This window comes from Botryllus schlosseri, chromosome 5 (genome assembly GCF_051294905.1).
Source record: "Botryllus schlosseri isolate E-star chromosome 5, Bs_hap1, whole genome shotgun sequence".
NCBI classification, from domain to species: domain Eukaryota; kingdom Metazoa; phylum Chordata; class Ascidiacea; order Stolidobranchia; family Styelidae; genus Botryllus; species Botryllus schlosseri.
Genome location: NC_137240.1, coordinates 7,092,995 through 7,115,978, shown reverse-complemented (window position 1 = coordinate 7,115,978; position 22,984 = coordinate 7,092,995). Strand labels below are relative to the sequence as shown.

General features: G+C 41.3%; 1 protein-coding gene across 1 annotated transcript in view; it reads right to left on the bottom strand.

Moving 5' to 3' along the window:
- The window catches only part of LOC145438817 (thrombospondin-type laminin G domain and EAR repeat-containing protein-like), a 28,984-nt gene extending 6,000 nt beyond the window's left edge, over nucleotides 1-22,984 (bottom strand). Inside the window, exons 1-11 of the mRNA XM_080316175.1 lie at nucleotides 22,576-22,984; nucleotides 19,370-19,463; nucleotides 16,805-16,955; nucleotides 16,515-16,711; nucleotides 15,419-15,509; nucleotides 14,471-14,579; nucleotides 14,261-14,404; nucleotides 11,868-12,106; nucleotides 9,839-10,052; nucleotides 1,806-1,885; nucleotides 1,566-1,724 (exon numbers count right to left, since the gene is read on the bottom strand). Of these exons, the coding sequence (XP_080172301.1) occupies nucleotides 1,566-1,724; nucleotides 1,806-1,885; nucleotides 9,839-10,052; nucleotides 11,868-12,106; nucleotides 14,261-14,404; nucleotides 14,471-14,579; nucleotides 15,419-15,509; nucleotides 16,515-16,711; nucleotides 16,805-16,955; nucleotides 19,370-19,463; nucleotides 22,576-22,663 (1,566 nt within the window). The 5' untranslated portion in view covers nucleotides 22,664-22,984. The remainder of the gene's footprint in view (nucleotides 1-1,565; nucleotides 1,725-1,805; nucleotides 1,886-9,838; nucleotides 10,053-11,867; nucleotides 12,107-14,260; nucleotides 14,405-14,470; nucleotides 14,580-15,418; nucleotides 15,510-16,514; nucleotides 16,712-16,804; nucleotides 16,956-19,369; nucleotides 19,464-22,575) is intronic.

The following is a 22,984-nucleotide window of genomic DNA, read 5'->3' as shown; positions in this document are numbered from 1 at the left end:
TAAGTTGTAAAACTATGCCATAATTGTGTTAATACTTTCCAAAAACATGTTGTACGAGCCTACGGACAATTACCACGCGATATAGCCGACATCTATCGATATGGAATGGTTGGAACCATCAAAAATAGTCGGTTCAACAGCTAAAGTACAGACATTTCGCCAAAGGAGCTATATTTAGCCTACATTTTCAATTGTCAATGTCAATTCACTATGACGTCACAATTGAATATTTGTGACGTCATGGCTTTAAATACATGTTTTATACAAGGGCCTTGTTTTAAACATGTTAGTTTAAATTGATTTTTGTTTTAAATGCAACCCTACAAATGACACTGCGGATCGGTGTAGTCGTAAATATCTTCAGTTATACTCCCAAACAGTACTTCGTTACCGACACCTCCGCAAACAACATCGTGTTCCTTATTACTCATGCATAATTATTTCCGCTTCTGATAACGGAAATTAAATTCGCGCATACCGTTGTACAGGAGTCCCATCCGACGCTATGCCATAAAACCGGCCGTTCGGGAGGCAGAACTATTACAATCTCATTTCTTCCGCGCATGCGATAACATAAATCACTGCCAGCCCGTCGAAAATGTCAGGTAATCCCATATTGGCGCTTCTAGTGTGTTTACCGCCGGAATAATTATCGCGGCCTGAAAATCAAATACTACGCGACAATATCGCATAAAAATTTAATGAGAAAACACTTCCGTCCGGGCCTCGACTAATAACAAAGGTGGCAAGCGTGCGGGAAGGTAAAATCTGCGGAAAAGGCAGACGCAAAATCTTGTTACACCCGCGATAATTAGGTTTAGCGCGTCCGCATGCGTTCAATGTCAGTCGCCAGTAAAATTACGCGGTAACGCAATCTAGCGCGTACACTGTACACTAGCCAGAGATTCCGCAGTACACAGTTAAAGAAAATCGTGTACCAAGACGATTTCTACTGTGGCCTAGGGTACAAATCAAGTAAACGGCAATTCGTGGCACAAAATTTCCCATTAACACCCATCCGGATTGGTGAAAATTAATCAAATACACCGATTCTAATGGAGATACACCCCAAGAGTTAAGTAAGCGTTTTGTGAACCTCCCGAAGAGGGTGTAAAACGGTGACACACCTACACAGCACCCGCTACAACCATGTGATAGATTTCCATAAGGATTGGTGTGTTTGAATTATATTCACCCGTTGTAATGGACGTGAAAGCAATATTTAATACCAAGAAGTGCAGCTTTCCACCCTACGCTATTGTGGAATTTCGGTTAAAGCAGCTGTTTTCAACCCAAGTAGTTACAGTGTGGCGCAAAATTTTGCTTTCACGCCCATTCAAATACACCAAGTCTTATCGAGAGACACGGACACTCGTACACCGCAAGAGTGCACGCAAGAAGAATCCACTGCAGGCATTCGATATGTCTTTGCAGCAATTGGTGTATTGGACTTGTTCTCGCGAAATGGATTGTGTGAACGCTAGGTTTGGTAATATCAGGGTGTCGATGGTGTAAATTTGGTATTTACACCTACGTTCCGCCCATGCATTCGCAGCGACACGCACCTCGATGTATTGGATCGCCACGAATTTCGACTGTTGCCACTTGTAAACCACGCTGTCTATTATCGAATCGTCTCCGTCGAACGAGTTGGCGGCCGCTAGGTAATGGCTCCCGTACGCCTCGAAGTATTCCAGATCCACGCAACCGGTAGTGGAAAGAGTCTGGCAGCAAAATACACGATTAGTATGCGATCGATATCGTACAGTACAGTGCCGACACCCCAAACGAAAGGACCGCAGTACCTGATAAACCGTGAACGCTCGTCTATCCGGTTGCCATTCGTACACGAAACTCTTTTGCCGAAGACTGTGGTCGGAATTACCTGAAGAAATCAACATGAAATTATGTATATGCAAGTGACATATTATCGAACGCTGCAAATTGAGCTATTACATCGCATTATATCAATATAATTAATAGATTCACACGGTGTTATCATATTGTAGAGACGTATGAGCTTGCCGCTCATTAAATATTCACGCACTGGTTGACAGTATACTGTAAATATATAGTAAAAATATTACCGAAATACACGCTGAATCATGTGCCCCGACCGAATTGACAACATGTTTAACGCACGGCGTTGGTTTACAAATTGTTACGTTCCTACAAATTTGGGAGGCCCCGTGTATGGCCTACAAAGGCCCGGCGGAACCTGTCAGTATGTGCCAGTTCACCGGGCAAAGTCCATGTAAACGTGGGAATATACAGATTACAGATATCTCGAGATGAGACGCATTCATGTTATCATTAAAATCATCCGCCCGTACATAACTTGTAGCCAGATACTGAATTTTTCGCGGTGCTCCTAATGTAGTATGGCGTTCCAATGCAGAACCCAATCTGATGATTATAAATCACCTTTACCGCCTCAGAAAAGACACGGACAACATACGGACTACATAAATTACTCAACGTCTTCCCCAAATAAGCCTCCACTTTTATGATACAGAGCCACAATGCAACTCATTCAGCGCGGGTTTTACAACCTTTCAAAACACCCAAACGGTCATTTGTCACGCTACATTTCCGAAGCTATATGTTACTCAAGACTGAGACCTTTACTATGTTACATCCGCATGACGTATAGGTTTCATCCACGGACCTCCCAAATCAGCTCACATCCAGATTTTAAAAGATTGATTACCGATTACGCTATCCGACTCTGGGTTTGCTATACGTGACGGTATTGAATAGAAAGCGTTCGCTCATTTTAACGCATTACATAAAGGCATCGGAATCGACTTTGGTGTTTGATCAAGTTCTGGCAGGGTGCCTTTCATTGTCCGGCGGCATTAGAACACATCTGGGGTATGACATGAAAATAATCTATTTTCGGGACATCCCACTTATTTTTATGATCGGCTATCGCCGTACCGCGTTGACAGATGTGGGAGTTACTCGCGGGAGGCGAAAATCATGCGGACGGTGTTTTCGAAAGTGTTGAAATGATAACGGACGTGAATATGACATGTTAACAATAAATCTGCGGCAGTGACCCTACGTCAAGCAATTGCAGAGTGGTTTCCAGTGCAAGGTTTGGGTCAACCTTCATTAACATCCCGAACCCGTACGCTAAAATGCACAAAATGACGACAATAGGGTCAAAAGGACGGAACCATTAAAACATGGTTTTCAAGCAAAGTAAAAGCGTTTAATGTTTACAACAAATCATTGAGAACTATGGTGTATATGTATGGTGTTTGTCTCTCTGTCACATGGAATCCCCTTGGGTCCGTGTAAACTCCGGTTGAGAATCACTGTTCTATAGCCGTCGTTGGCATACTCAAGTACGGAAGTATAGCTGCAACGCCGTATTTGTACTCAATTGGAAGTGGACGTAGCGATTGGGGCTGGGCACAATGATTCGAGTAGGCTACTCGAATCTGAATCGAGTAATTATTTTAATGATTCGAGTCGAGTAGCAAATGATGATTTTTTCGAGTACTGAAATGATACGCTCCTCGCCACTGAAAGTTATTTTATCGACGAGAATTATAGTTTCGATGCTACTTTCCACTGTGGAAGCCTTGAAACATTTTGGCGGTATCGCAGCATACGAATCATACTGCAGAGCTGCGAAAGTCACTGAAAATGACACATTTCCGAAGTCATGACGCTCCCACAACATTGTCACAAAGTGAAATGAAATCGTTGGAGTCGAAATATTACCAAAGTATAAGTCATGCGATGAATAACAGGCATTATATTCTTTGCGGTGGCATAAAAGGTACATATATTTGAACCTTGGCATCTTACATACTGTTATTACGTCATAATGAGTGATACTCGAATACACGACTCGAAGCATAATGCATGATTCAGAATCGAATCACTCAGGTACTCGATTTTGCCCAGCCCTAGAGTAGCGATACAGGTCCTATTTCAACCTGTCGTTATAACGTGACAATTTCACTCGTAAACGTTCTACTTCACAACTTCTAAAGCAGTGGTTCTCGAACGGGGGTCCGCGGAGCATTTTCAGGGGTGCGCGAGACCTCCAAATTTACAAAATGGTTGAAAACCTAATTTATATTTCTTTTTAATTAGAGAAATCACGAGACATATTCGCTTCGTAGCTGCTAAAACTTCGGGACTCGCAGAAACAGAATGAGATGAAATGTTCTACTGTGCACCGCACACTCATTTTAATTGCCAAATTGCCGACAGCCTGCTGATACAAGCATATTGCTGTTTAGTGATGTTTCGTTCGGGTTTTGGAAATAAATTGTTTGCAAAATCTATTAATTCGCCGCGGCCTATATTTTTTTGGAAAAGGAACTTCGCGCCATTCGTTCATTCAAATCAACTGCGCGTGTTTTCAAGACACGACCACGTATTCCAAGAAATGCAGCTACAGAATCCGCTTTGAAATAAGAAAAGTCTTCCAAGTTTCTACATATCATGTTAATTTCAAGTCATTCTGTTGCTGTTTATCATTAGCCCACAGTTAATATTTGCACAAGACAGACGACGGTTGCACGATAATTGAGCTAACTTTGAACTAAAGCTTATATAGGGAGGAAGGGGGGTACGCGGGGGTCCGCAAAGACATAAGGTTCAGACCCGCTGGTCTAAAGTTTAAATAGTAAGTAGTTTTATTTGAGTAAGCGGCACAAGTGGTAAAATCATTCCCGAGTACTACGAATCAGTAGAAATAGTTTGTTACTGAACACTGATAAATTCTCAAAAGACTGAGACGATACTCCATTTCAAACATTGTTCCGTTAACATTATCAGTGTGAATGGTATAAGTGAGCGTGAATTAGGTTACTGGTCGGCTGTTGTGCGGAATACCAACAAGCTTCCACATCCACACACATCAGATTCATTCGGACATTCCTTATTTTTCATTCCAATGTATGTATAATTGTATATACTTGAGATACAGTTTGTGTGCAGTACCAGACCGCCCTATGTTCCTCTGATACAATTTCACTACACGATCCCCATACTTGTACTTGAATATCACGTATGGCTATACTACGACCACACCCAAGATCCAAGTGTCATGCGTACCAAAACAAATCAGGTGATTGGAGCAAGCCTTGTTTCGATATAGAACCGCATAATAGCCACGTTATACGAGATTACGTAGCGGCACTACGACACGCCCCCTGCAATGTCACTCATTGTCACATAACGGAACGTACACTCCCCTTTACGTGTTTGAAATTACATCGGTATGCTTGACAGCTGGAAGCTATATAGACTGACTCGACAGAATGGCCGTGATAGTGTCAAGAATAAGCGTATAGTAAGTACGTAGTTCAAGGTGTTGTGGACCCGATATGAAGTGTATTTGTATACGTCAGGTGGCTTAACCTTGACAAAATTTTAATCATTTTCATTGTGCATTTTCCGTGAATAGTCATACGTGAATGACCTTCAAATCCTGTCAATAGTCGCGACATAATTAACGGGTCTTTACAAGTCGCGCACGCGACGAGGTATGTTTGACATCATATCGTAAGATATAAATCATCCGACTATTCCTTGTAGAATAAAATCGATTAAAATAACCGTATAATATTAGCAATCGCTGTGACAATATGTTTCAATATGAACAATATTGTACCGTGTAATTCTCAAGTTCTGTACCCCAAATGGCTTGCTCAAATAACATTCTCGTTTAATGCTTATGCCTGGCTTTAAGGGTTATTGCATGGCAAGCGAGTAGTCCAAATCAAGATTGAAACTCAAGTAGGTGCTAATTAAGTACGAAAAATAGCAGCAAACATCACAAGTAAAAGCTAAATTTACCTTCGACAATCAAACAAGTTATAGCAAACACATGTCACAGTAACGGAGAAAACGCAGTGATTAATTCAACAGCTAAACATGCCGATATACTCTCGGAGGTGCAGACCTTCAATAGACAATTGAGTAATGTAATTATATTAAAATATACCCGAATATTTTCGGCTGATATTTGTCAAAGGTATCAATCGTCGGTACAGAGAATTTGAAATAAAATTGTGCATTGTAGCTAAGCATAAAATCCAGCCAAAGGCACACAATGTATTCTGCAGCCATAGTGGCGTAACGTGTGAAGTCACGGGGATAGTTCACAATTTTTGTTAACCAAGTGTAAATCTCGTTGCTAATTGAAGGCCGCACAGCGACAGAGAAGCCCGCACATACTTCGGATTTCAAGAATTCTAACGTTGTACGCCGTCTAAAATCGATGTAGGTCTCCCCGTAAACATCATGTCGAGCACATTGCACTTTCGAGATTAGAAATAATCCAGGATTTCGAAGCGGGAAATTATCGACCAAATTGTTTTTATTTTCTCACGCGGGAATATTTACATCGCGCTTGAACAGCGTCTCCGTGATCTCAAGATTAATATATTCCGGTAATGTCGAGACGGAATTTACGAGCTACGTTTGATGCCCCAAGCGGGCATTGCAGGGAAAAGTTTTCGATTTCGAAGTATTAACCCAATCTGGGATTTCAAACTGAAAATTAAGTCACGCGTGAAGTATCTGAGGTCAGAGGGCAATCCAAATTAAAATCAACGCTATAAATAGCGGGCGGCGTTCATGACCACTGATAATTTAGGCAATTCGAGGTAAAATCTATCGACTAACAATATTACAATGTGATTTTGCGACAACAAAAAGCAAGCTCGCATTGCAGGTGCAATGTTTCGCTAGGAATTTCGAAACGGAAGCTTAATTGCTATGAGCAAACTATTGCGTTTTCTATGCACACCATGGACTATTCGAGTATCCCTCATTGTGATGTCATATGAGTATGATTTACGTGGAAAGACCATGGCCGAACCGATGGTGTATATACTTCAAAGGTATATCAATCAATTCATATTCCATAAGTGCAATTTAGTTCAAATACGACCATCAGTGTGAGAAAACACTTCTGATTTCCCTATTAATTCCGAGTTGCAGTACCACAATCACTCTCGCAATAACATTTCACAGTCGTAACAGCTGAAACCGAATGTTGTCGACCTGGATATATTATGAGGACGGGCAACAAATAAGGATTGGCGGATGTTTGACCACAGCTGCTTCTAATACGATGGAAGCCGCATTTGCCGCTTAGCCATTGTTCTAGGATTACTCCAATATTTATTTTGAATAACTGATCGTTTTGACATCTATCGGACACGACAAAATATTACATTGAAACACAATTAGCTGGTTTGAAGTCTGGCTTCGCGAGCGTTCTCGGCGGATGCAATCCCACAGCGGGGCATCTACCATTTGGTTCATAATCAGGGTAATAAAACATAATGGAGAATGTTTTCAACTCGTAATTACTAATATTTGAATACGCAGCCTGGGAAAAACAACAACTAAATTATAGAGTATTAAATCGACAAGCCACCTTTGCCCCCTCCAAATTTTCGATTTGTTCACTGGTCACGTTCACATTTGGTCACGATCGAGGCGTTACGTCACGTAATTGTAAAAGATTCAGCCCATATAAATTTTCATCCTGGCTTAGCCGAGGCTAGCACGAGTCCGTCGGTGTTTAAGGTCATAGCGATAATATTAAAGTATATTACGCAGAGATGCATACTGCAGAGATAGAACTACTATATACGCTGTGATATGTATCGCATGGTGCGTACAGTTGAATTGGCGCGTAAAACATATGAATATTACCGTGAAGCGCCACCTAATTCGAGGCATATCCATATTGAGATGAACCCAAATATTTTCAGCTGATACTCGTCAGGGAGACGACAGATTTCGCGCCGTTGGGAGGGGCATTTCACACTTTCATTTGTGTGCCTTGGAGTCGACTTTTATCAAAATACACCAGCGAAGGCTGTGTCCACAAAAGGAGTTCGTGTACCATCTAGAAATAGTACGCTGAATGCTCTGAAATTTCATGCTGGTGACGTCATATTATGTGATACAATTGTTGATATACAATGTTATTTCCAATTCTCTACTAGTTGCTGACGATTACCCCTGACGAGTGTCAGACGAAAATATTCGGGGTTATTTCAATATGAATATACTCTTCAATTTTATTTTGAAGTTCCGTACCTCCGAGAAGCTCTTCTAATTCGAGGCGTGATACATAAATTTTAATGGCTAAACCCGTAGAATCTAATTCCGCGCGGCAACGCAACGCAACTGATAAATCGCGCGCCTTATATAAAAGGATTTCCATCCTCTCCCCTCGCGTCGACAAAGCACCATTCCATTGTGCTACGTTGTGTGACTGGAGCCTAATCTATTTGCACACTACTGCTCACGCCGCCTTCAGACATCTGTAAGACATTCATTTTATCTTGACGGGTCAACAAGTCCGATCGTGAGTCAAAGCGAACCGCGAGTCTCACGGTGCGGAATCTGGATTTATGTGAGGTCGCGAGGACATCCGAGATGGTATGCTACAAAAGGTACGGGCGCTGGGATGAAATCGTACCCAGACGGTGTGCCGCTAAAACACGGCGATTGACTTGGTCGTCCGAGGTCGTAAGATGACATTGTAACCAGACTTGGAAAGCTGAGATAATTCTATGGCGATGATGCTCATTAGAACGAAACGCCGATAATCTAATTCTAATGTAATTTCTGAAATGTTTCTTTGTTCTAATTCTAATTTCAATCTAATTTCTCGTTTTCCTGAAAATGCTGCAGGAGAGCTTATAGTTGCGTGCGATGACTGCGCAATCAGCCATAAGCTCTGATTGATATGTACTGATCTTGATTCAAGTTTGGATTCTAAGTTTTCGCGAATTCAGTCATTCTATGGGTGCTATGCCAATACCGAGAAAACCATTACCGAGAATGGGCATTACCGAGAATGAACCTTACCGACAATGGTCATCACCGAGAATAGACAGCACCGAGAATGGACATTACCGAGAATGGCCAATGCCAAGAATATAGCCTACTGGGACTGACGTTGCCGAGAAGTTTATACGTGAGCAATGATACCGAATGTGGCAACGCCGTGATGCACTCACACGACCTGTGGATATGCATGACATGCCTGCATTTCATATATTGCATTCTCGGTAAGGTCCATTCTCGGTGGTGTCCATTCTCAGTAATGTCCATTCTCGATGGTGTCCATTCTCGGTAATGGTTTTCTCGGTATTGACCGGACACCCATTCTATGTTCGTCGCAAATTATTTCTTTATTCCTTAACTCTCTTTCAAAGCTTTTCGAGTGACTGTCTTCCGGAAAAACCGTCACTAACAATGTAAATGCAAATTAAAGAATTGAGCAGTATGACAAGACGAAATATGCAATAGACGAGGTCCGCTATATACGCTGGTTGGCGGCTGTATAGTATAGGGTTATCATATTTTGAGATCAGAAAACGGGGAAAATTCTCAAACACTTTGAAAGCTATAGGATACGGGAGGAGAAAACGGGTGATTTCGAATTTTTTCGTGGTAATAGTATTGGGTTGACTAAGATAGGAGGTATCTTTTCGATCTGGCTCCCGAAATAGCCGTAATGGCGTTTTTTTATAGCCAATCCTGGCATGCGGTTATCATAGTCCAATTTTTGCTCGTGTTATAACACTTTTTCTAGAAAAAGAGGACAAATCCTCTTAAAAGAGGACATGTGGTAACCCTACTATATAGTCTTCATAATAATTTAAGAATGGTTCCGACCTTAGAAACGAAATTTCACGGGATTGTGTATTGCTGTAATAATACGCCGGGCACGCATACATGAACTTTCCCCATCATCAAAACCAAGTGTAATATCCGAATCACTCAGGTAGTATAGCGTATCGACAAGTGTCATAACAAAGTTGTAGATCGCACCAACCTGTGCCGACGTCGGCTATTTCCGTCTCGCCGTAGTTGGCCATGGCCAGGTAGTGTTTCCCGTCGATGGTGAAGCTCTCGAAGCTCTGCGCGGCGCTGGACAAGAAATACTGGTGAGGGACGAACTTCCGTTTCGCCTCGCTCCACCGGTACACAGTGCTGGTCGCGTGCGGCGAGCGTTCGTCGGCGCCTTGGTTCGCGCACGCCAGGAAATGCTGCCAGAAGAATACAAGTTTATTTATAGAGACTCTCATACAGAACTTCAACGTACGATTACGTAATACTATTCGTCAGCAAGTAGTCGAGAATTCAAAATAACTTTGCATATCATCTCAAGAATATAGGTTTGTTCGTGGGTAAAGGGTATGTATTTGGTATTTGATCTTGACTTATGGACGTGTCACGTCACGGGAATAAAGGCGAATTGGGGCGGTGGTGCTTGAGATTAATCTTGATTCGCGGCGAAATCACTGCCACACTCGCATGAAATAAAAGAATTGGCCCGAAACAGCGAGATGCTTGAGGGCCACTGTAAATACTGGACCATACGACATAGGCATCGGTTTACCGGGTCACATCGCATAGTCTAATAGAGGCGGAACGCCGGCAACCTAATTCTAATCTAATTTGTGATATGTTTATATACTCTAATGTTAATACTAATCAAATACCTGGTAAATTCCTGAAAATGCTACAGAACTGTATTTAGTGCGAAATGAGCCCATCTTACTATAAACTGTAGGCATTTGTGAATGGACCGTGATTTGATATCAACTGAACATGATTCAATGATTCAATGTCTAAGTTTAAGCGTATTCAGTAATTCTAATTCTAATCTAATTTGGAAAAAACTGTTGAACTACACTTTTGATTCTAATCTAATTTGGAAAAAAAACTGTGTAGATGTAATTCTAATTCGAATCTAATTTGAAAAAGATAAAAATTTCTAGTTGTCCAAGTCTGCACTCTCCTGAATATATATTTCGTAGCTGTGGTATCAAAGTAGCTAATATCAGATTTTTTAAATCCACTTTCAAGAACCTAAGGTTTTAAGGTATCCCGCGTTTACTGGTGACATGCCATAGAGTGCATAATATGCGAATGTGCGCTAGTTTCATAGTTAGACAACACTTATATACGTTTGTTTTTCGTGTGTACCGGTTTCAAGTAGCTTATTATGTCCATATTGAGGACATAAGCCAAGTCGCACTTAACTAGGACATGCGCATATTATTCCAGATTCGTGTGCATTGTGCAAGCGATTATTACATCAATAGTGTACTTCTACTGCAATTCTTTCCCGTGCTGTTCAAATTTTGAGAAAGGAGAGAAAATCCCCGAGCACGATTATTCGAAAAGGGCGTACATACCGAGCAATACATCTACATCTACACAATGTTTATTATGTGATATCACATAGAATTTGGCTAGTTGCGTGCCGACTATACTTGCGAATTCCAGCGATATCACGTACTCTCAATTGATGAGAGTATTTGAATAGCCCTACAGCCCCGAGATTGATTTGAGTGTCTTCGCAACACAGCTATATGAGTCGGCATAGAAAATTACTTTCAAAGCCCCAATAAAACATAAGCAAATGCAACGGTGGAAATACTTTTCAAATCTTGATGTATGTAGGCCGGTAGATTTACGTTTGTGGAGTTACGAGACACCGATTTCCTCGCCATTAATACGACAGTCTGCCGCGTAAATTGAACATACCGACCGACATAGGACGTAATATCAGCGCGGCGCGTTTGATACCAAATTGGGTAAATTGAACCCACTACACTGAACCGTGTTCGATATCGTGATTCCGATCACACTCACAGCTATTTAAGTTGTTACTCAAATCACTTCCAAAGAAACGTGTACGGACACATCCGCCAGAAACGGGTCTCCCCGGCTTTTAGCTCCACGTCTTAAACCTTGAATAAACTTCTTCACAGCGCGCTAACATGTAGCAAACACGGCCGACGCGATAGAAATCTCGACAGCATTATAGTAGAATTTCTATAATCGATCCTTACATCATCTCCGATTCGAAAATATTCCCAATCCTGCGCCATGTCTGTCGTCAGGTTTTGATAAGGTACGAATCCGTGTTCGTTCCATTTGTAGATGGTGGAATTCATGTCTCGGTCCCGGCCTTGGTTGGCGGCCGCCATGAAGAGGCCTTTGTCCGGGAGACGGAACAGTTCGAAATCGAGAGTCTTGCTTTTGGTCTTCAGATTCGTGTAGTCTTCGATGTAATCCAACCTCTCGGGTCCTGCATTGCGACGCGTTGTATAAAGGACGTACATTGCTACGATGTATTTCCAATGGCGCCTTACCCTTTTAGACCTATCATATACTCGACAGTGTATACACTTCAGTATAGGGATATTCATATTGCCCCGACCCGTAAGTCATGAAAAACACCGCGAATGTAAGCATCAGATTGTCTCAGGTATTCGTCAATAAATTAGATCTACAAAGGCTCGCAGCCATGTGGGCAAATGCGCCAAGCACCACAATGACCTTTCAACTTTTTGACTTTGCATTGTTACGTCATCTGTTTTTACCGCGACACCATGAATATTCGTGAATTACCACCATTATCGCAAAAATTTCACGACAGATCCCGATAACCATCCACAGCTCATCAGGTCAAGTTTTGAAAATATTGGCGGCGTAAAATTCTGACGAACGCAAAAATATTAACGCTGTGTGTCCCCGTACGTACGACAAGTCCTGTTTGCGAGTCACCTAACCCATAATAACACGTAAAACAACAGAGTAATCAGCGCGGCAATACAACAGCGCAAGATAAGACTTCGCGGCAGAGTCGATTCCAATATTTGAAATGACCGATTGTTATATTTGCACTGTAAAACCACTCCGTCTATACAATAAAAGTTGTACATCTAAAGGAATTGACACTGTATCGTGTAACGTGGCTCCATTGTTTATGCATCGCAGCACATTATATCTGAGTAGGTACAAATCGGGTTCAATTTGATTTCAAGAATTGGTCGGTCCGCTGATGACTATAGCACTCCTATGCGATTTCATAATCAAAATAAGTTTTCTGCCTTAAGTAGCTTAAAGAGGTGCAATCTCCGTCGTCGAAGCATGCCCCTACTTCGTTTTTAGCAATTAAGAAAGGCCAAAGGGTCAAGTCGAATCTTGCATGACGAGACGAAACACAATCATCAAAATACTTTTTAGCGGTTCTCGCGAAATCCATACAGGTAGACGCCGCGCCGTTTTCAATCGGCACATATCATCCTACATGGGATGATACACAATTAACATTGATTGCACAAGTGTTAGTGTTCCTCGATGGGTTATATCCTACTCGACAACGTGAAGAGGCACCGTCGGGTGGTCGAGTCGCTTTGAAGACGGAATTGAGTATTCTCGAAAGACGCCTAGGTATCGCAATATTGCGGAGCGCGGATGCTAGCATTGTAAGTGGGCACGGAACGAAATTGGGTCCTGGAAATTGTTGACTTTAGCGGCTCTCTTGTGTAGATAGTAATAACGAGCGAGCTTAGTAATGTGATACGATTTTGTAAGCGCGTCTTGAACAGTACAAACATACGAATCAAATGTATACTTTTTGAAGCAATGCCGCGTACGAATATATTAAGGATTAACAAATGTTTGGGTAGGGCCAATGCTACACAACATAGAGTTTCCAGGGTTATGATGCCATTCTCATTTTCTTTTACTTTTAGGGAGATCCAATCTTTGGTCAGGCTACGCCCCACATTCGCAGAGTGTGCAAATACCACTGCACGACGGAATTCCCGAAAATGTTACGTTTCCGTACAATACACTGGTCTCACACAATGCATTGATTCGGTGCAAATAGCGTTTCGTGACTGATCCTGACATTTGCTGCGACGAAACACCGAAATGTCAACCTTTGTACCTGAGAATTACGCACTGGCGCCAAAACGGGCGGGCGGAACATAAAATTTACTCGCGCCCCGGGGCGTAGGCCCCGCGCGCCCAACTTCCGACACGTCCACAATTGCGAGGTCGTTAAAATTATGATATCATATATTATGTTGTTACGCGTATCCGTGTTTCAAATCTGTCGTACTTAGTACTTACCCCCACTTGTGTTTATCTGCGGTGGGATGCTATGTCTTTGCGTTAAGAGACTTCGTAATATATAGTTCGCGAGAAATTAAGCTATCACCGCTCTGCGATATTTATCGCCAGACTACATTATCGTAAACCTATAAATGGAATAGAAGATCCTGGGAATATCGAATCCGCTCAAGTGTCAGTAATCATTGTTTATGTAGCCAAGTCGATAACGGCAAAGTTCGTACAGCGCGTTCATCCCTCACATTAGCAAAAACGCCCTTGTAAGTGATAACCGCCTTATAGTTAATATCCCTGCAGGTGCAAGAGTTTCAAAACGTACCGGCGCTAATGCTCTCCCAGCGCGAGCCTTGACAGACCTCCAATCTGTTTGATCTTGACCGGTAGACCAGGTTTCCCTTGCTTTCTAAGGAACACGTGCCAATTTCAGACCCATCATCGACAACGCGTACTGGTGTCACCTCGTCTAACAGAGTAAAATCAAAGTATCGATAAACATATGAAATTATTATCAATTACATTTCAGACATACCCGTTCCCGAATGGCTGTATCTATTGGCTGACCAAAAATGTCTGGAACTATGGCATAGGAGAGAAGTGGCGTCCGATCCTACCACGAATTTCAATTGTTGCATCAGTCCCTGTTACGTCACAGACACGTAAATTGTAGTATTATGTTGTGAAATAGGCTTTTAGAAGTACAGAATTACATAATTAATTTCAACGTAGCAAAAACAGCATGTTCGTGTTGCCAAATTTATTCCACTCGGATATATTATATTGAGGTTCAATATACAATTAAATAGTATATTCATATTGAAATAAACCCGAATATTTTCGGTTGACCCTCGTCAGGGGTGATGGTCAGCAATTATAGTAGGGAATTGGAAATACTCGGTTAATTTTAATATGAATTCATGAATATATATATTGTGGCTACACATTATGTTATTGTGGTGTAGTCATCTTTTCAAATTGTCGGGACGTTCCGCAAACACAATCAGCAAAACAAATTGATGTTCCTTTTGAAGGGGATTGTGGTTTGTTACCTCTGCACGAATTTGTTATCTTCGCGCGAGTGTACGGCGTTGCCAAAGAAATGATGTACATCTGCTGGGCGATTTGCGATAGATTATTCGGCGTGAGAAGCCCTTTTCCACGCCGCGAGATAACTCGAATGGATTAACCTACCAATACCGAGGCTTTCGTAATGGGCCCGTTACGGGGAAATAGAAATTTGCGTTGCCAGTTAATTTATACGATCAGTGCGATTTGTAGCTTCCGAATTTTCGACACCGATGTTTTCACATTGGAAACCAACAGCACGTGAATCAATTTATTTTTAAAAATACTCTCCGCTATCAGTTGCGTCATATTTTTATTCTTGATAACAACCAATACGTCCCTGACTCAGTTACAATTGGCTGTAAATAAGGAATCGACTGAACTCCGAGAAACAAGTACTTGACCGCACACTCACCGTGAATCTCCCGCGTTTTTTCCGTCGGCTAGCCACGTAAAATCGAGTGCTTTTCAGTTTGAGGTTATCGTGAAAGCGGCCGTTTAATGTTCTGAGAAAAAACAGGTGGAGGCATTGATCAAACTTAATGTATCAAATGGCAAATGGACATTTGTGATACGAAAGTTACAACGATAACTCCATTTACGATTACACGAAACGCAAATATTGGCTGCAGACGCGTATGATTGATGGTATGCTTCGATAAACGCTCTTATAAACTTTTACCGCATCTTTTATTTATTGTATAATAGTCTGTCTTTACAACGCTTTCCATAGTGATTAAATATACTTTTTATCTATATCAATACGGGTCTCCCATATTAATACAGATTGTCTCATTATTATTACCATGGATAACGACATGCACGATCTAACAGTCGAACGAAAAGGGTGTTGGACCAAGAGTGATTTGCTACAAATGCTTATTCACTATAAGATGGAAGTATTCGTAAAATAAACTGAGATCGAAATGAAGGCGTGTTTCAATAGGCATTTTGTAGCAATTCTATCAGCTCGTCTTAATTTATCTGGGTATGATCCCTGTTTACATCAAACGTAATCACATATATATTGATTGATAAAAAGTTGTAACTTTGTGAATCCAGATATGGTAATAAATGGCTTCAAGATACAAAGATTCGAATCCATAATATAGTTGTTAAACTTTCGCGCCGGAGTCACGTGATCATGGGTGATTGGAGTCAGACCGTGTTTTGTCGATGGTAAAAAAGTTGTAACTTTGTGAATCCAGATATGGTAATGAATGGCTACAAGATACAAAGATTCGAATCCATAATATAGTTGTTAAACTTTCGCACCGGAGTCACGTGATCATGGGTGATTGGAGTCAAACCGTGTTTTGTCTATAGTAAAGGGGATTACACATGGTCCACTTAATCAGTACAAATTGAATCATGGACTCAGCTGCTGCGAAGTACGGCGAAGAAGAATTACCTGTAAATCAGTTGTAGAGTGTCAACGGCGATGATACCAAGACTCGCCGTTGTCATCAATTACGCAATTACCCGAGTAGCCGATTTATGAAAACTCACACCTGCGGGTAGTGGTTCCGCAATCCCAAATGAACGATACTTCGGCGGCGGAAACCGCCACAATGAGATCGTGCCATTTTCCGTCTTTGATTAACCTTGATTGTACGCCGACGCTTTGTTTTGTATTGCGGTCGTCGATGTAGTCGAAAAATAACCAATCGCTCTTATATCTTACAGCCATCAAAACCGTTTCCCGATCCTGCAAATACGGTTTCCCCATCAATTTAACATAATAATATACAGTCCAAACAGCGCGTTTGGCAACGCAAACACGCCGTAAATCATGTCTTACCGGTCCTAGGAAGCTGGTGAGGTATTCGCTATTCACAGTATCCGTTGGCGCTTTGAAAGAAAATATAAAAGAAAATTCGGACGGGAAGACAACGCAGCTTGATAAGAAAGTAGACGCCTCCACCTTAGCTGGGTGTCTGGATGAAGAAAACCTGGAAATAGGCCTACAACGTGAATAGAGATGTGAAAAAAAATAGCAGACCGTTAAAAAGTAACAGTTAAGCTTCTCAAGTAGCAGTAGCAGTTACCTGCTAACCCAAATCACAGTTAACAGAATAGCACTTAAGCACATAGCATTGACATTCAATATAGCGTACATTTATCCTGGACTACTGGATGGAATAGTGGTAGTTCCCTGATGTGTTTCATTATTCGGGAAACGAGTGCCACTACACTACAGTACAGTCTCAACCAGACCACCACATCACACTGGTGACAATGGCAGTGCTTATCTTCAACCACCACCCAATTTGACTGAATGACATCTTCCTGATCTTCGGTTGCAAAATTAAATCCATTTTTGTCATGTGCATGCCTCCTCTTTACATCGCCTAGGACCAGGTGGTTGTCTGATCTCAAAGACTATCCTAGCTACGTTTCGGCATCTTCCTGTCATTCATTGTATTGCAGTCTTGTGATGTTTTTGAAGTGATGAAATTGTAAGAATAAACTTGAACGGCATAAGGTGGGCGGTTCTGCAAATATAGGCCTACTCCATGAATGAATTTTCTTCAAGCTTTACAGTAAGATGAGGCTAGACGACTCTGTGTGATTATGACTTCAATCATAATTAATTGTTAGAATAAAGTTGAGGTTCGATATCGGCGAGTTTAGAAGTAAACGAATACATTTGCACTTTTCGACTAAATATGCGGTCAATTGTGACGTAGGGTTTACCTCCAATATAACTGCTAAAAAGTAACAGTTAAAAATCACAGTTAAGATTTCGAAAGTAGCAGTTCGTAACTGCTACTGCAAAATATCGGTTAAGCCCATCTCTAGACTGAATATCACGTAGCGGACGACGATTTTGTTTACTCATCCGTGTCATCTAGCATCATTGTTATGTCATAATGCTTTGTTGTTGGCAAATGACTGGCGACACAAAAGGCAGCAATCTAATCAGGAATGAGTGTGTGCAAACAGGAAAACAAGATGGCTTACCTTCCTGAAAAGTACGGTACAGTTTATTATTTTACTGTCGTTGCATTGTCTGTGTGCTGTTGCGAATGGCGTAGACTTGGAACGTTAATCTTAGCAGACCACGCCAGGTAAATCTATCACGAGTCACGACAGATTTAGCTACTCTATAAAATGAGACACTGGCGTTGGGCAATAAATAATGGGCAAGTAACGTCGGCATCAAGTCTTTGTGTGCCGCTGAGCCATTGGCCGCGTGACCCGGCGAATTCTCAATATAATCTCTGACTTCGATTCTGGCTAACAAGCGGAAATTCGAGACTAGGGGGAATTCTGTGATAATCCTTTCAAAACGACGGAGTAGTTCTTCAATCGAAATCGCCAATTAAATTTTGTCACCAAGCTAACACGTAAAGCGAAAAGCATCTTCGGTAAATATACTTAATCTGGTCGAACAAGCTGGACACGAAATGACTGGCTGATTGAAATTACGTCAGCTGTCAAGTGTTAAGTGCATAAAAACTATGTAGCTTTCTTTGAACCGTAGACCGATCGTATTTGGGTGAAATCAGAAATTGATTTGGTAAAATGACATCAGGAGCGAAACAAATTCCAAGCTTAATTCGTATCTTAACTGTTGTAATACAGTTTGGAGTTCATTAGAGACGTGGGGCCTAGTGATTTCCGATAACAACTCGATACTGAGCTCTGTGACATATCGACACTCGTCTAAAATTCGGTAGCTACTCGGTCATGCGCGTGATTGCAGGATATGTTGACAAAACAAACTTACGGGTGGGATATTCGCGAGGAGCGAGAGTTTCGTAGGGGTAAATATGGTATATTGTGGGCTCAGCACAACCATCGAAATGCTTAAGACAATATGCGAGTCAGCTAGCCTCTGTCAAACGACTTGCTAATGCAACCTATGGATGTTGAACTTTGGGGTGACCTGTCGAGCTTATGTGATCGTGACTAAATAATGATATAGGGAGTTGGGTGTGGACGCTGGTCTTCCGTTTGCCATTTCCCGTTGGCTTCTTTATCAAATTTATGTGCACTACTTTAATGATCTCAGAAATGGTAGTAGGCCATGTCTCAGATTACGTAAATTCAACAACTTGTGTCACGCAGTCTATGTTGTACAATACTAAATGTCAGACTCGGTATTGAGATACAGTGATAAAACCATAATTGTATTTCGAGAGCGAAATTTGTACACGGCGTCTCATGTACAAAACAGCACGCCAGTAGACCTGCACACAATTTACGTTTGATATCTAAACACCGTTAATATGCCATGTTTAGACGCAGTAGGCCTACTAACAAATTTATTGATGGGTATCGGGCAGAGATTATTCCAGATTCGGCGATTACTCTGGTTCAACCTGTAATTCCAGCCGTTCAATTTGTACAATATACTTACCTATAACCTTTTCGTGTGTCGTGGACCTCTATGTCCCAATTCGCGGTTTTACTTTCACTGAGGGCGAGGCCCAGCAAATCCAAAACTTGCGGACCTGATAAACGACACATTGTTTTCACTTAAAACAATTTCCTCATTGAACACATTACACACAAGCTGTTGAATCATAATGCATATGTTTACTGTCATATCAATTTCCACAAATGTAGTTAACTAACAGCAGCCGACGAGAATAGTGGGATGTATGTAATTGACACAGTACCGTTTTCCCATTGACGTTCACATACAAATTACTGTATGCTTACGTCGCAGAAAGATAATTAAAACATTAAAATGATGATATCTCACGGAAATTGCGTTTGTATCTGAATCACACATGGCCTGGCTGGCAGTTTTGGGCTCGTTCAGGATAGGTTAATTGTACGATGTCATAGTGATTATTTTGCTGTCACCAGAGCATAAATTCTGATGAAGGAAAGAGCAAACTCAACAGAATCTATGTATTAGATGACATTCGTTTAATTATCCCCAATATCATGAGATTGCTACAGATATGGGCTACTTTTAGCGGTCTGCTCCTACGGCGATAAGCCCGCTGGACCTTCAGTCAGCAAATTATTATAATGGGCATTGGTTTCATTTATTTCCAACTTCAATTTTAAGGACAACGCTTTCGAACGTAGTATTGACATTGCAGGATTGAACAGCCGAAACTAAAAAAGTAATTTGCGATTCCGATGTCATCGTGCCGCATTTTGGTCAATACGTCATCAGTGTATACCTTATATGGACTATAGATTGACATAAATGCCTAGTACGTTTGATCTTGCTGAAATATTTTGAACGTATGAACTTCGTATAATGAAGATAAGGTTGAGTATATAGCTGCTGTTGTTTCATTCCCGTTTGATACGTTGTTTCCTAATTCAAATACGGAAATTTGGATGATTGGTTCATTAGGTAGCGGCATAAATTGATTAAATTCTCGTAAATAGAAAATGTCTGTTGCCTGTAAATTTTAACGACATTTACCAGTCCAGAGTAAAAGTTCAACGGGATAGGATAATTCACGTGTCTGAATTTCAGGCGTCGACGCCCCTGCCACAAAGACGATCACGAAATTTCGGCATATAGTCGAAAATTGAAAATAATGGCACATCAGTAATTCAACCGTCTAATCGCCAGATTATTTTGATCGGCGATTCTTTTATGTCCAGTCATTGAAGGCTGCTTAAGCTGTCGGCAGCGCGTTCTCGGAAAAGATAGATGTATCGCGCTATTAGAATTCATGATATTTGCTAAAAGTTATTTCTCGGATTCACATCAAAGTTGGGCAGGAGTCTACTTCCCGGTCAATACGGCTGGATCGAATGTGAGTTTAATGACTTATATAGGTAGCAACGCTTTCGATCTATAAAATTTTTATTTGATGTTTCAAAGCCCCTCAAGTCTCTCTTCTCCCCGAATTAGATTTACCTCAAACGTGATAGTTTTGATATGATGAAAGACTTGTGAGTCAATAAATGATCCCGAGCCCACCACAAGCTATCAGACCGAACGATGCCTCTTCCTGTATCTACAATTTGGGCAAATAACCAATGCGTATACTTGGATTGTAAATAATTTACTATAATCGTTTGGAGGTGATTTTTTTCTCACGTCGTATAGCGCGCTGACAAAATAAGACTTGAGAAAATCTGTCACGGTACAGATCAGCGCAGGTTTAAGCAACTTAACACCGCTCTCTAATAACAATACGCCTCACCTAACGAACTTGTAATCCTATGAGTCGAATACCAATTAGTAACAATATTCCAAACATAAGCAACAAAATCGTCGCTACAATGACAAAACAGACAGTGAAATCCGGTAGTAAAATCATGGCAAGACACCATGACGCACTTGGCAAATCTTGTTAACTTATTGTAAGAATAATCTACTGCAGACAAACCGAGTTTGTATTTTGATGTCCACAGTTTTGTTGACATGGTGTCGGTTACTTCATGTCAGAAGACAGTCGGATATTAATGCATAATAAAATGTGGCATTATACGAAGGCGGGGAACGCAAGGACTCAACATGAATTCGACAAGTGGCGTCTTTGTGGCTATGCAAACGGATGTATGTAATCTGACCAAATAAAGCCGAGGACATTCTTATGGACAGACATAAGTCTGACTTGGCCATCCTTATCCTTGGTATTGGGACCGTCAATTTGCTCGTTCCTGATTACACTCGACTAATGATATTTGTTCTATATGGCAACGATGTACTACGACGTAACTGACACACTTGATTGTTTGCAAACACCAAGGTTCTTGAACGGTATTGTTGCCGGCTAAAGGGATAGGAAATCCTATTTGTGGCGTCATGTGGTTTGGTTTCAACATCATCAAACAGTCAAGTTTCAAGTGTCAAGATAACAGCGCGTCCCCACGGCCAAGCGGCGAACCTCGTATATTGTGGAATCAATCCTGGCAAGGGAAATGAATTGTTGTCCTCCGCGTATCCATTACAAGCGATATTTCTCGAAGACTGCATTCGTGGGATTTATTGAAATAGCTGTCTGACAATATTGTCCTCGGATTTTCAAGAGAAAGTAACAGCACATAACTGACGAATTTGTAATGTATTTCGAAGGTTGGATTACGGCCGCTATCGTTTACCGGACGCACTGGAGACTACGATAGTGTACTATTGTATATTCACCACAAATGAATTAGTGTTATATGATAACGAAGTATGGCGTTTTAACTCCCGGCTTTTAGACACTTTAGTCAATATCAATTTCACTCTATCAAGCATAGAAACTACGCCTCATAAAATAGAAGAGCTACTAATAGAGCAACCACAAAAACATGAATAACATCATATTAACAATTTGAATTCAATCCCGTGGGTGATTTCTTTTGTGAAGGCCACAAACCAAACACAGTTAGTCAGATTAACGGTAACTTTACACGGCGGGACGAAGGTTCAATCCACGAAGTATTCACGTTAAGTCATCTCAGCTAGTACAGAAGCTATATTCCTATATGGCGAAATTGCTAAACTCAAAGGCGGCACTTGGAAGCATTTTGTATTACGACACGAAACATAATTGCACCGTTTGAAATGAGTGCCGCCAGTTCAATGACGAAATTTGCGGACAATTTCTTTGCGACGAGTTAATACGACATGAAGATCATTGTAGAAATCCGACCCACCTGTGCATTGTCGTTTCACGGGCTTTGGTAAAACTGGCAGAACATACACGGCATAGCAAATTAATATCAACCGCCGACAAGAGCACATCTCACATCCGGTGAAGTAATCAGCATATGCATAGAAATCTATATAAACTCTAATAACGCAATAACAAAATATCAACGAAAATGCGCTCTGAGCCTCTCACACGACTCGGATCAACCCTCACTGCTTACCTTCGACTTAATATAAACCTTGTGCGCCTGAAACAGTCGTGACCACACTACGCGCCAATTTACGTCCATTATCGACTAATAACATGGATACAATCAAATTTCCCATGTTAAATTAAGGGCTAAATCACACACATCGGGGAAGTGGCCGAGATACATCGCCTCGCAATGTTGTTGCCTGGTCGCGGCATTTCGA